Raw genomic sequence first — 14971 nt, forward strand, 5'->3', positions numbered from 1 at the left:
TTTTCTATGCAGGCCAGGTGTCTGCTACTATCTCGGGGTAACTGTGTTACCCTCAGGGTTCCCTACAGTCTGCTTCCACCTTTATTAATTGTCCCTTTATTAAACCCTCCTCAGATGCCCTGGTTTGCAAGAATTGGCCTCAATTCTGCACAAGCAAGCCTGGCTCTGGGTTTGGAAGCATGGGCAGACCAATGTGTCCCACACAGCCTCCTTCTACCTCAGATCCCAGCAAGACACGAGGCCACTTTCTGCTCATCTTGTCTGCTCCAGCCTGCTGGCCAGCCTTCCAGGATTCGAAGTCCAAGTGCCTCATGCCAGGGCCTCATTCCCCCAGGGCACTCCTCCTTTGTGACTTCACTCACTGAAGTCACCTGGGAGACTGTGCCAAATGTTCCACTCCAGAGTCTTGGCCTCTAGGAGGCAGGAACAGCAGGCCTGGCCAGCCCAAAGGACTCTCCGTCCAGGATGTAAATGAGCACACTGCTGGCCCATGCGCCTCGAGGCTGTAGAGGGCAGCCTCAGAGGCAGTGGGCACTCCCGGCACCATGGATGACACTGCTGTCCTCAAGCGACGAGGCTACCTCCTGGGGATAAATTTAGGACAGGGCTCCTATGCAAAAGTAAAATCTGCTTACTCTGAGCGCCTGAAGTTCAATGTGGCAATCAAGATCATTGACCGCAAGAAAGCCCCCGCAGACTTCTTGGAGAAATTCCTCCCGCGGGAAATTGAGATTCTGGCCATGTTAAACCACTGCTCCATCATTAAGATCTACGAGATCTTTGAGACATCACATGGCAAGGTCTACATTGTCATGGAGCTCGCAGCCCAGGGCGACCTCCTTGAGTTAATCAAAACCCGGGGAGCCCTGCATGAGGACGAAGCTCGCAAGAAGTTCCACCAGCTATCCTTGGCCATCAAGTACTGCCACGACCTGGACGTCGTCCACCGGGACCTCAAATGTGACAACCTTCTCCTTGACAAGGACTTCAACATCAAGCTGTCCGACTTCAGCTTCTCCAAGCGCTGCCTGCGGGATGACAGTGGTCGAATGGCATTAAGCAAGACCTTCTGTGGGTCACCAGCATATGCGGCGCCAGAGGTGCTGCAGGGCATTCCCTACCAGCCCAAGGTGTACGACATCTGGAGCCTAGGCGTGATCCTCTACATCATGGTCTGCGGTTCCATGCCCTACGACGACTCCAACATCAAGAAGATGCTGCGTATCCAGAAGGAGCACCGCGTCAGCTTCCCACGCTCCAAGCACCTGACAGGCGAGTGCAAGGACCTCATCTACCGCATGCTGCAGCCCGATGTCAACCTGCGGCTCCATATCGACGAGATCCTCAGCCACTGCTGGATGCAGCCCAAGGCATGGGGATCTCCCTCTGTGGCCATCAACAAGGAGGGGGAGAGTTCTCGGGGAACTGAACCCTTGTGGACCCCCGAACCTGGCTCTGACAAGAAGTCTGCCACCAAGCTGGAGCCTGAGGGAGAGGCACAGCCCCAGGCACAGCCTGAGACAAAACCTGAGGGGGCAGCAATGCAAATGTCCAGGCAGTTGGAGATCCTGGGTTTCCCCAGCGAGCCATCGACCATGGAGACAGAGGAAGGGCCCCCCCAACAGCCTCCAGAGACACGGGCCTAGTGAGCTTCTTGCGGCCCAGGGAATGAGATGGAGCTCACGGCTTAAAGCCCGAGCTCTGAAGAAGTCAAGGGTGGAGCCAGAGAAGGAAGGCAGTCCCAGATGAGCCGCTATTTTCATCAGTTTCTTCTCTCTCCCCTTGAACTTGGTAACTCACGTGGTTCGCCCGTGGCCCCTAGGTGGATGAGGCCAAAGTCAAATCCAAGGCTGAGACAGTCGTGCGACTCCTACTCCCCCAGAGCGTGACCCGGAGCAGGTGCTGGACACAGAGCCTGTCTCAGCAGAGGGGCCCCACTGGCCGCAAGGGCTCAGTGACAGCAAGAGCAGGAAGAGCAGCAGGAAGGCACCGCTGTCCACCTTGGGCATCATTTATCCTTCTTTCATCGTCCCCGGGGCGGTTGCATGACCCCGCTGGGAGGCCAGACCGGGCCGGACTGAGGGGTCAGGGGACTGAGCTGGGTCGGGGGTCGGGCGGGGCTGGACGGGGACGAGGCGCGGAGAGGCGCGGGAAAGATCTTCGGCTGGGCTGCGGGCTCGCGGGCACTCTCGGCGGCAGCCTCAGGGGCTCCGACTCCAGCTCTGGGCAAGATCCATAAACTTTTAAAGAAGCCACAAAGCATACTTTTAAAGCATTAAGCTTTAAAGTGTTAGAAATCTTGTGCCCCGTATGTGCTTCTTTCAGTATTATCCTAGATCCTCAGGAGTAGCATGGCAACTGGAGAAAATGGGAGGAAAGACAAGAAGAAATAGAAGCTGATTTAACATCTAGTTTATTCAGTTTTGATTTTTCTTATCTCTACTGGCTTTCTCCTGTTCAAACCTTGTAGCGGTAATATTTGGAAAAGAGCACTTGGAAATTATATTCCTGTTTTTAACTCTTTATATTTAATCCTTCTCCTTGTAATTGATTTTGTAGCTAATTTACTCCCCAGCACCCCAAGAAGAAAATTTTACAGACAAAGGAAAATTTTATTTTTCTTTTTTCCTTATCAACTTTTATTTAAATGCTAATATCCAATTAATAGACAAACGAATCAGCTAACACTGGAAACAATGCAACATAATAGTGAAAAGCATGAACTTTTGATTTCTATAGACTGGTTTTGACTCTACTACTAAATGATCTTGGGCAAGTTGGTTAATCTATATGTCTCAGTTTCTTTATCTATAAAATGAGAATAATACAACTTCATTAGGCATGCTATTCATTAATGTGTTTAGTTCTCATAATCCTATGGGGTGGGTCCTATTGTTATTCCCATTTTATAGACACGAAATTGAGTAAAGTCAGTTTAGGTCACTTGTCTCTGAGCACATGCTAAATATGTGGCAGAGCCAAGGTTAAAGCCCAGGCACACTCCAGCTCCAAGCCAAGACTGTTAGCTTTTTTTTTCTTTTTCTTTTTTTTTTTGAGATGGAGTCTCGCTCTAGCCCAGGCTGGAGTGCAGTGATGTGATCTCGGCTCACTGCAACCTCTGCCTCCCAGGTCTGGGTTAAGCAGTTCTCCTGCCTTAGCCTCCTGAGTAACTGGGATTACAGGCACGTGCCACCATGCCCAACTAATTTTTGTTTTTGTTTGTTTTTTGAGACAGAGTCTCGCTCTGTCTCCAGGCTGGAGTGCAGTGGCACGATCTTGGCTCACCGCAACCTCCGCCTCCTGGGTTCAACCAATTCTCCTGCCTCAGCCTCCCAAGTAGCTGGGACTACAGGCGTGCGCCACCACGCCCAGCTAATTTTTGTATTTTTAGTAGAGACGGGGTTTCACCATGTTGACTAGGATGGTCTTGATCTCTTGACCTCATGATCTGCCCACCTTGGCCTCCCAAAGTGCTGGGATTACAGGCGTGAGCCACTGTACCCGGCCCTAATTTTTGTATTTTTAGTAGAGATGGAGTTTCATCATTTTGGCCAGGCTGGTCTTGAACTCTTGACCTCGTGATCCGCCCCCCCTTGGCCTCCCAAACTGCTGGGATTACAGGTGTGGGCCACCACGCCCAGCCACACTGTTAGCTTTTAAACTACAGCCTCAAGGTATACCCCTCTAAGGCCACAGCCTCATGGCCTGTTGCAGGAGCAGGAAGAAACCAGAGTCAGTACTCAAGTCTCCCTGAACAGCATCTCTGCCTCTAGCTTTCTAATGCCCCAGGAAGCCCTTCACCCACCCCATTTATATATAGATGTCCTACCCCCTTGTACCTCAAGATGTGACCTTGTTTGGAAATAGAGTCGTTGTAGATGTAATTAGTTAAGATCATACTGGAGTAGGGTGAGATGCTAATCAAATATGACTGGTGCCCAGGAGAGAGGCCTGGAACAGATCCTTTCCTAGTGCCCTCAGAGGGAGAAAGGCCCTGCCAACTCCTCTATCTTAGACTTCTGGCCTCCAGAAGTGTAAATCACTACTTTTCTGTTGTCTAAGCCCCTCAGTTTGTGGTACTTTGTGATAGCAGCCCTAGCAAACTAATAAACCTACCATATGCAACTAATCTGGTTGGGCCCTTAGCACTGTTCATTTAGCCATTTCTTCATCTCTTCTCAACTCTCTCCCATAATCCACTGGAAAACTCCTCCAATCCTTTCACTACCTCAAGCTTCTCCCCTTCCTTTCTCCCTCAGCAGATGATCTCACTTCCTACTCTTCTGACACCATAGCTACCTCTTAAGAGGGCTCTCAATTTCCCTCATTCTTCTCTGTTGCCACTGGCTCCTTTTCCTTTTAGACCATTGCTCTTCCTACCATACACATTTTAGCTTTCAACAAGGCTTGGTCCCTCTCCTTTCCGTTCTCCATGTGCCCCTGTCAGTGTTCATACTCATTTCCATAAATTTACCCTGCACTATTAATTCTGAAGCTTATTCCTGTAGCCCAGCTTCCCTTCAGAGTACAGGCCCTCATGATCAGTTCCATCTGCTGTCTCTTCACAATGACTACCCTCCAACTAGCACACTCTGACCTCTGTACCAGCTTCTGTCATCTCTATTTTTCACACTCCACCAGACCCCAGAACTTACTTTTCCATGCCCTCCTACAAAGTGGGCAAGACCTCTTGATTCTTTCTTTGCCTTGCCTCTCGTGTACATGCTTTCTGATTCCCACTAGAACATTTCAAATCCTCACCCTGAGCAGCTGTCCCGAGGAATTGTCCTTCCTGTTTACTCTGTCTAGCTTCCAGCCCTTTCATACACTGCCAATGTCATCTTCTCAACATAAAATTTTACTTATGTTTCTACCCTCAGAGGGCTGGACCTTTGTTGCATAGACAATAGAGGCCCATCTTAAATCTAGCATTCAAGGCTCCTCTTTAATACAGCTCCAGCTTACCTAAAATAACTAAGGGAGGCCAACTATCTACATAGGAAGAACTTTACCTGGTGCTCTGCCCTACTAGGAACTTCATGGTCCAAAATTAGATTTTAGCATTCCGTCAGGGATGACCTAGCTCAGTGGAGCTAATTCATGTTAACAAAACTTATGAAAGATTGATGTACCTCCCAGGCTACCATTTTTCCAAGTTAGTGTTGAAAAAATGACTACCAAGTGCAATGGAACACATGTATTAACAGAGTCACACATACTTTGTCACTCCCGAGTGGAGAAGAGAAACAGGCAACCAAGTTCTAATGAGAAGGTTGCTTGGATCCAGAAGGGAAATCTATGGCTAATCCCAATGGTTTCTTCCATCTGTGAACTTATGAGCTCTCCTGGCAGTTGCTTAGATCACAGTGACTGTTGTGATTGCATTTCAGGCCTGAATGTACAAAGATGTGACCTTGATTAGGTTTCAGTGTTTTCCCACCCACAGGATTATGTCACAGGACATTTTACTTCTATATGTTGCTAATGTCATTGACTGTGTTGGTTTGTTTGTTCATTCATGTGTTTATATGTTTGCTTATTTAGCTCTCAGCCACCTTATTTCCAAATTCTCTTCACTATATGGAGTGCCCTCAGAATTTCTCTGAATAGACTTTAGGCTATGACCCAGCAGCCTCTGAAACCCTGAACAGAACACCACGAACTGGTCTAGCCAGGGCCTGAAAATATGTGTACCACTCTTGAGTCAAAGGCACTAACACTGAATGAGGGGGAAAAAGGACCTGAAGAAAAGAGGTTGAGAAAAAGGAGTGATGCAGAGCTAAAGAGGAAAACAAGTGAGGCATCTGTGAGGAATAAGTGCTTTAGTTTTCTTGCATTACATGTCCCTTCACCCCCTATCTTAGTCAGCCCTGGCCACCACAACAAAGTACCATAGACTAGGTGGTTTAAATAATAGAAATTAATTTTTTCATGGTTGTGGAGGCTAGGAGATCCAAGATTAAGTTGCTGGCTGATGCTGGCTAACGTGCTCTTTTCCTGGCTTGCAGACACCCACCTTCTCCTTGTGTCCTCACATGGCACAGAGAGAAAGATCTCTCTCTCTCTCTCTCTCTCTCTGTCTCTTCATATAAGGCTACAGTCCAATTGGATTAGGACCCTACCTTTATGACCCACATTTCACATTAATTACCTCCTAAAGACCCTGTCTTCAGATACAGTCACATTGGAGGTTAGAGCTTCAGCATATGAATTTGGGAAGGGGAACACAATTCAGTATACAACACTCCCCCTCAAAAAGAGTATATGTAAAGTTTTTGTCCATTTCTTCGGTGAAGGAGAGCTAATGGATAGTGGGATACTTAATTATAGTGTGATTACAGATATAAATTCTGACCCAACATTATTACCTTAATAGGTATAAGTTATTAGCTAGATTGGGAAACAATTTGGCCAGATAAGTAAATCTTGTTCTTTTAAGATAAGTGAACCTAGGGGCTTCAAAGACAGTTCTATTAAGATGCCTACATTTTATTTAATGTCTTTTGGACTGTGAGGAATTGAACCCTTAAACTAAAAAGTCCAGCTGTGTTTAGTTGGAATTAACTTACTTCTTTACAGAAAGCCAAACTGTGTAGACGGGTTTCCCCTTAAATTCTTCCTTGAGATTGTATTCTTCAGATGGGGAGGCCTTAAGTCGGGTTCCCTAGGATTACATTTGGGATCAACACCTGTGAGGGAGCGAAGGAAGCAGGATTAGGCACATGGAGAAGTTGAACTGTGACAGACTTACAGGAGATGTCTCAGCTGATCTTACGGGAAGTTCTGGAAATAAGATTGTCCTTTAGCATAGCCAAGAGTTGAGGCAACAGGGCTAAGCCTTTGTAGCTTCATATCAAATAGTCATTGGATATGGAGTGTCTCTGGGGAAGGGGCATAAGTGTCTGCCTTCCACAGAAATCAGTTCCCAGGAAGGAACTCAGTCATAAGCCTTCTGCAGCCAACCCTGCTGGCAGCTGAGAGAACACACGCTTCAGTCGGTAAAGAGGGGTGTGGTGCTGCATCCCAGCATCCACTACAGGGAATAAGGGTGAGGGCAGGGGTCTGTAGATATTAGTTATACATTAAAATCTATTGACATTCTTCTACTTGGGATTCATTTTTTTTCTTGTGGTGAAGAGATCATCCTTGTACTAGAGGTTGAAGATTTTATATGTAGGAGCCCTCCGAAAATGCTGAGTTGTGGCCAGCTGGGACTGGTTAATTGTTGTAGAATTAAAATGCCCTACGTTTCCAGTCATGTCATTACAGGCATAAGGGAGGGTGGAGCTAGACCCCATTGTACACTTAATTGAAAATTACTGATAGATGATGTGATGAGGAGCAAGTTTCAGACAAGCCTGGACAGTTATTTTGGAGGAGCTGGTTTCCACTGAGGTATGTGGGGTTTCTATAACCTTCCTGGATTTTTTTTCCTGAGATTGCTTATGTTCATTTGCTGGAATTAGCAGAGAGGTTATGAAGATGGAATATAGTTCACTTTTGTGTGAATGTTCCTCAACACTTGGCTGTTAATTAGTGTGGTTAGGTTTAATGAACTCATTTAATAACAATATTCCTGCAGAGAATTTTATTGAGTACTAAATTCTTAAATTTAATAATGCAAAACATATTTGTATAGTGTTAATAATGGTTGCAAGACTTGCAGGGAGTAAAATACGGGAAGGTTAAGTGTAATGGATCAATTAAATAAGAAAGCCCAAACTACCTTTCAAAGTGACTCCATAATAATCTTCCCTTTGTTTTAATGAATAAAGTAGACCACATCAAATGCCACTTGTGTATGTTAGTTTAAAAGCAGTATTCAAAGCTAGCACATTTAGATCAGGAGAAACATAAACACAGCGAAATATTCTGCTTGGCAAACAGAATTTTGTTTCCTCTACTGATCCATTAAGTTGAATAACTTGATTTTCTTACAAGTCAACAATATGTTTCTTCCATGTGCAGAAATCAGTGGGAACTTTCCAGTCAACTCCCAAACGACAGCAGTTTGTATCAGCAGCAGTCCACACAAGCATTTGGGAAATGTTTTTAATTGCTTTAATTGCATATTAGGGAAATGACCAACTTCTTATAGATTTTTCAAAGTAAGCAATTCATTTAAATGGGCTAAGGGCTTTTAAGCTGGTATAAATATCCTTTATATGATACATTCAAAATTATTTTTAGCAAACTTTTGAGGATGATAAATGTGTTTTGTAATTTATTATCCTAACAAATTGTCTAGACCTGAAGAAGATGTGTCCCTCAGAGTCCCCACCTGCAACATAGGGATAGAAAAAATATACCAATTAGGATGTGATAAGGCAAGATATGATTAAATTCATACACCTTGAGTTCTCCAGAGTCCTCAAAGGCAATGTTGAGGATGAGTTTTGTGGATTTTGTTTGTAGAGAGGTAGTTACTCCAAACAGGAGTACTGAGGGAGAGTTTTGAACTCGTTTTGTACTCCCTTTGCATTATAGAGGAGCGAATTTTAAGTTTCTGAAATATTAGAAAGACTAGAAGTTGTAGTTTCCAATTAAATCCATCCCCATCACATTAGGAAGGCCCATTGGTTAGGCATGTGTTTAGTTATTTTATTTGAGACATCACGAATTCTGGGGTGGGCGGCTTAATGATGTCTTCAGTGAACCTTTTCCTTTTCTTTGTTCATCTTCACATTTTGCTGTTCTTAGAATATAGGCATGTTCACATGCATATTGCCCCAGGGTCACAAGATGATTCTACCCAAGCAGGTGTTGCTGCATTGCCAGGTACCATGTTTCAGGCATGAAGAACATAGAAAGAGAAAGTAGGAAATGATGACACCTAATTCAAAAAAGAAAAACTTTCCCAGAACCTGCAGGGTTTGTTTCGTTGGCTGCAACTATTACATTGTGTGGACACAGCATAACTAACTCGTCCTGGGGATAGATTTTGAGGGGCTGTTTATGGCACCCAGCCTTGGACTAACAGACATTTTGAAGGATGACAACGACCTATAGCTCTCAGATCCAGTGTTGACTTACTGTTTGTCAAGCCTCCCATGTTTCTAGTTTTGCTTCCCTTGTGGCCCTCATCTGCCAGCCTCAACCTGAGCCTGATCCTTATCTCAGGCCAGAGAGAGATAAGGAGTGACTTCCAAGCACCCTGGGGCCCAGCATCTGCTTGCATTGGCATCCAGACAGGTTCTGGCCTGGTGTCTCAGTTCTGAAACTCATGTCCCCACTTTGCCTTATTTCCTGGGCCTGGCTGCCTGCCTTGGAAACCTACCAGCCCTCAGTCCCTTGAGGACCTGGCCTGCCTGGTTCTTGTCTGCTCCCTCCAGGAAGGGAAACTCTCTTTGAGCTTCTGCCTGGGTTCCGCGCTCGGCTGACAGACTCACTTGATGATGCCTCATTGCCATGGCTTCAGAGTATTGCCAACTCCCAAGGCATAGATCTCTAGCTTCTCCCCACCCATCTTTCCTCCATCCACTTCCACCACCCCCAGCATGGTGAACAAGGTTATACATGGTTTAAGAAGTCAGATAGATACTAGATACTCAAAATTCCTAATGAAAAACAACACTCATCTGTCCACCTGCCCTAGGCCAATTCTTTGTAACACTGATGACACTTTTAGCCGATTCTTCTCACGTTTGCTTCTATAATTTATAATAATTTGCTTATATTACTATTTCTTCAAGTTTTCTTCAATTGTAGATATTGTGTATTGATTTTACACCAAGACATATGTGGATTTAAGGCCTCCCTCCAAATTTGCACCCATTTCCCCTTTACCTATTCTCCTAATCATGTTTGATTAGATCAATAGTCTCACTTCTTGTCACATAGGAGAGAGATAGAATTGTTTCTTGTTTATGCCACTTTTACTTGGTTATTGGTTATATGCACCCAAGCCCAATATACTGTGTTTCTCTCTTTCTTGTGAACATCCTCGTTTTGGTGGTGTCCCTCTCCCAGTAGCTTCCTGAGAAGCATATGTGACAGCTAATGTTTTGAGAAATGTCTTGATTCTGCCCTTTCATTTGATTGATTGTTTTACTGGGCATAGAATTTGAGATTAGAAGTTGTTTTCTCTTGGAATTTTGAAGTGATTGTTTATCCTAGCCCTCAGTATTGCTATTAAAAGTAGGTGCCATGATTCCCAGTCCTTTTATGAGACCTGTTGTTGTTTCTCTTTTTCTCTTCTGAAAGCTTTTGGGATTCTCTCTTTGCCCAATATTTCAGACATGAAATCTGATATTTCATGTCTTTAAAAAAAAATGATTCTGTGGTCCTTTGTGGACCCTATCTCATGGAAACTGATATTCTTAAGTTCTAGGAAATTTCTTAATTATATCTCTGATAGTTTCCTCTCCTCGGTCTTCTTTGTCATTCTTTCTGTAATTCATCCAATGTAATTTGGATGTCAGATATTCCAAAGTGAGCTTATTTTTTGACCCTTTCCTTCATATTTTCTAGTTCTTTTTTTTTCACTGCTAGCATTGCTGTTCTATTTTCTGGGAGATTTTCTCAATTTTACTTTTCAATTCGTAAATTAAAATTTCAGTTTCTGCTTTTAATTTTTAAGAGTTTTTTGTTATTGTTATTCTCTGAGTATGCTTTTTAATTTTTTAATTTAAAAAAAATTTTTTGAGATAGAGTCTCACTCTATTACCCGGGCTGGAGTACAATGGCACGATTTCAGCTCACTGCCACTTTTGCCTCCCAGGTTCAAGGGATTCTCCTGCCTAGCCTCCAAGTAGCTGGCATTACAGACACCTGCCACCACACTCAGCTAATTTTTGTATTTTTAGTAGAGACAGTGTTTCACCATGATGATGAGGCTGGCCTCAAACTCCTGACCTCAAGTGATCCGCCCGCCTCGGCCTCCCAAAGTGCTGGGATTATAAGCGTGAGCCACTACGCCTGGACTGAGTGTTCTTTTTTAAAACTTCTTGTTATTGTTCTGTGAAAATTATGTCATTGTTTAGCTATATACTGTTAAGTTTTTGGAAGTTATCTAATCTTGCAGCATTATTTCTGTTTCCTCTGAGTTCTTTTTTATATTTTTAATTTGTTTTTGTCTCTTTTATATTAGATGCCCTCTTCAAATACCTATTAGTCTTCAGATGTTCCTGATATTTAAGGGCGAGGCATAACAAAGCTGATTAGAATGTGTGTGTATGTGTGTGTGTGTGTGTGTGCATGTGTGTAGAGGAGGACTTTTTGACCAGTGGGATTGACCATAGGATGATCTAAGAGGGCTGTTTCACTGAGAGATTCTTCCCTCCCCTTCCTAATACATACAGATATTTTCTTTTGGCCCAGGCAGTATCCCCTAGGGATGTCCTTCAGTCTGCCATCTGGTTAGTGTAAAGCTAGTAGCCAGGGTTGTCAGAGCTGAGTGGAGGAAAGGGGGCAAACAGTTTTACCATTCTCCATGTGGACTTTGCCTGAATTCCCCAATTTCAGGATGCTAACCTTATCCTATGAGTGGTAACCCTGAGTCCAGAAGCAAGTGGGGATCAGCCACTGTAGAAAATAAATTAGTTTTCTGCCTGGGTTGAGAAAACTTGACTGTGCTGGGTTGGGGGTGGGAAATAGAGATCTAATAGCTTCTTACACACACCTTCAACTCATTCTCCTGTTTTGAGCATCACCTGCATTCACTGGCTCTCCTATTCCTGAGCCTGGCCAATACTTGCTTGAGTCTGGCTTTCTCTGGTAAGCTGATTCCACTCATCTATATGCCTTGTAACTTTTGAAATTTAGTTGTTCTAATCATCACTTCTGTTCTCCTCGTTATTAAACCAGTTAATTCTCATTATTCACAGTAATTATGTTGTATAAAGTTGCAGCAAATACTGAATTTGTAAATACTGAATTGTTACTTCTAGGGGAAACACAGGGTTAGATTCTTGTGACCCCAGGATCAACACATAGCTTTGTGTTATGTATATTTCTTTTTAAAGACACCCTGTTTAATATGTATTGTTGACTCGTTAACATTGAGCTCATGCTAGACAGCCCTTCAGCACTGTGCTTGGGGGCCACTTTAGACAGCAAAGTCATCAACAAAAAGCACGAAGATATGAAAAACATGACACTAAATAGACCATGAATAGGATGATGTTTACAGTATGAGATCCAGAACAAAGGCAGAGTGTTGCGTTGTTCAGCCTCTGCTGGGAACTTGTGTGTTGGACGACTCAACTTTTTCACCACTCTGAGCACATTCACAAATAATTGTGGAAAACACGATGAGTATTGATTTGGGGCTACAAATAAGTTTTACTGAGTAGACAAGTTTGCAAACACAGAATCCATGAGTCACGGGGATCTCCTGTAGTTTTGTGCTTTTTTATTCCTTTATCCTTTTAGGATGGTTTCAGGAGGGATTGAAAGGGAACAAGGAAAGTAACTAAGTATATTAAATCTACCACGTATAACTAGAAGTTTCTGTTATCCCAGTCATTTTTTGGAGGATCCACTAATTCCTACTTATCTCCGATGCCATGTCAGATTTCTTCTAGCTTCTCCAGCTCACTCTGCCTCTTACATCCTTTTGCATCTCTATTGGGCTCATCCAGGTCCAGATTCCATGGCTCTTCAAGTCACCCAGGCCTGCTGCAGCAAGCTGGGCCATACCTGATCATGCCACAACATCCTGAAGGTTGTGTGTAGGTCTTTCCTATATCCTATAATCAATGATGCACTGGAGCTGGCTCGTACTTGCTTGCAAAAGCAAATTGCTAAATTTTCAGGAATTTTGTGAGCCATTATTAAACATAATCATTGTTAAAAATTAAATCATAAAGTCAGTTAAAAAGACAAAAAATAATTTAACTTAAAATTAAATCACTGAAGCTTGTAATCAAATAAATTACATGAACAACAAAGGTAATAAATGCTCAAACTCATCACTTACTATTTATTTTACTATATTTACAGTTATCCACGCTCTTGGGGCTATTTATATCTCTTGTATCTGTATGGTGGAAATACTGTATCATGGTGTGGTACAGCACATCTCTAATCAGTCTCCTCACTAGATGTCATATTCAGTGATGTGACAATGATAGCTTCAAATCAACCATGGCAGGAGTGTATTTACCATGGAAATCAGCAAATGCTCCAAATCAAGGCTTTTTCTCCCCAGAGAGCCTATTGTTAAACCTTCACAAACACAGCACTGACTGAATTAACTATAATTTTATTGCTGCTGTTAGGGATTCACTAATTTATATTCTGTCTTCTCTGGCCTTCAAATACCTAAGTAAAAGCTGAAAAAGTGGCAAAAACATTTATATGAAGCAATCTTACTATCATATTCTTATTTATACTGTCACTAGCAGTAGCAATGGAAGGACCCCAGGAAACTGGGAGATGGTGAAGAAAATAGCAAATCACCCCTGGAGCCTGGGAAATTGACTATTTCAAGGACTCTAGAGCCTCTTGGAGCATGGAATTGTGTGAAAATAGAAATTAACTGACAAAGGCAATGGAGAAGGAGCAGCTAGATCCAAGGATATACATTAGCTCCGTGGATGTTTATTTAGCAGAAATAGTGGGGAAAATGAAGTGAAAACTGGTAGAACAGAGTCACAGGAAGAGAGTCTGGGTCCTTCCTGCTGTCGCAGACAGCCTGACCCAGATGAGCGAAAGGGTCTTGTAAATGTGAGCTTGGAAAAGTGAAGCTTTTATAGTTAACAGATGGGGATACAAAAAGTATTGATGCCTTATTAGAATCATACTGCCTAGGAAAGTCTTAATATGTGTGAATAACAGAGGATGGACCATTAATATGTTATTTCTCTGACCAGTTAGAAATGTTGTGAAGTTAAACAGTTTTATTTTCTCTGAGCAGTAAGTCTAGGGAAGTTTGCTGAAATAATTATTCCAAGAAAATCCAGTGGGGGTAAAGATCATATTTAAAAATTCTTTTGCAGAGGCCGGGTGCAGTGGCCCATGCCTGTAATCCCAGCACTTAGGGAGGCCAGGCAGGCAGATCACTTGGGGTCAGGAGTTCAGGACCAGCCTGACCAACGTGGTGAAACCCTGTCTCTACTAAAAAATACAAAAATTAGCTGGGCATGGTGGTGCGCGCCTATAGTCTCAGCTACTCGGGGAGGCTGAGGCAGGAGACTCGCTTGAACCTGGGAGGCGGAGGTTGCAGTGAGCCGATATCATGCCACTGCCCTCCAGCCTAGGCAACAGAGCGAGACTCCATCTCAAATAAATAAATAAATAAATAAATAAATAAATAAATAAATAAAATTCTTTTGCGGAATTTCTGCTAATTGTAAACTTTTATAAAGTTCAAATTACTGATTTATAATGTAAAGTCAGTGAGTATTTTAGAAGCTTGAATATATTATATTTAACATTAGTGCTTAGAATCCTTTGATTCCAAATAGCAAAAAGAGCTAACTGCCTGATATATCCCTGGAAAGGCAGTTAAGCTGGAAAAAAGTCAGTGTAGGAGGAAAAACAGAAAATAGTTGTGCTGCTGTCCTCCCTGCCTACTATCATTGGTATGAAAAAACTGGGTTAACAGGCTTAATGGCAGGCCCGATTTGAGAGACCCTTTGGAAAATAGACTAGTATGCCCTTTATATTTATAAAATAGAATAATACTTCTTCCTATTTATAAGCACACTGATGTGCAGTGGAAGGTCCACCTCTGGGCCTGCTGTCAGATGGATTCTTAGTTTTGGTTCCAAACTTCAGTTTTGGGAATCTGTAGTGTGTCTTTCAGAGAAGACACACTGTCAGATTTGTATATTGAAATTTATTTCATAGAGATGATCCCTGCTTGAAGTGTTACCCCTTGAAGTAAACTAAAAAACCTTATAAAGTTGCTCAAGGGATAAGGCAAAAATGTTTGTCCTGAGTTGTTTGGTGTAATCTTCATATAACTGAAATTTTTACAAGTGGCAAATGCTGTCAGATTTCTTTTTTCCTTTTAGCTGTTATTACT

At 43.1% G+C, this 14971-nt stretch overlaps 2 protein-coding genes across 2 annotated transcripts in view; both read left to right on the forward strand.

Moving 5' to 3' along the window:
• MCC (MCC regulator of WNT signaling pathway) overlaps nucleotides 1-14971 on the forward strand; it is a 466429-nt gene that overhangs the window by 45426 nt on the left and 406032 nt on the right. The gene's annotated exons all lie outside the window — the stretch shown is intronic.
• TSSK1B (testis specific serine kinase 1B) lies at nucleotides 394-2095 on the forward strand. Its single transcript, XM_032156653.2, has one exon. It carries the CDS (start codon nucleotides 546-548, stop codon nucleotides 1644-1646), a length of 1101 nt encoding a protein of 366 aa, XP_032012544.1. The 5' UTR covers nucleotides 394-545; the 3' UTR covers nucleotides 1647-2095.

This window comes from Hylobates moloch, unplaced genomic scaffold (assembly GCF_009828535.3).
Source record: "Hylobates moloch isolate HMO894 unplaced genomic scaffold, HMol_V3 SCAFFOLD_6, whole genome shotgun sequence".
In the NCBI taxonomy this organism is placed as follows: domain Eukaryota; kingdom Metazoa; phylum Chordata; class Mammalia; order Primates; family Hylobatidae; genus Hylobates; species Hylobates moloch.

Bases quoted from the DNA above. Each gene is read 5' to 3' on its own strand.
- TSSK1B (XM_032156653.2), top strand. From the start codon at position 546: ATGGATGACACTGCTGTCCTCAAGCGACGAGGCTACCTCCTGGGGATA.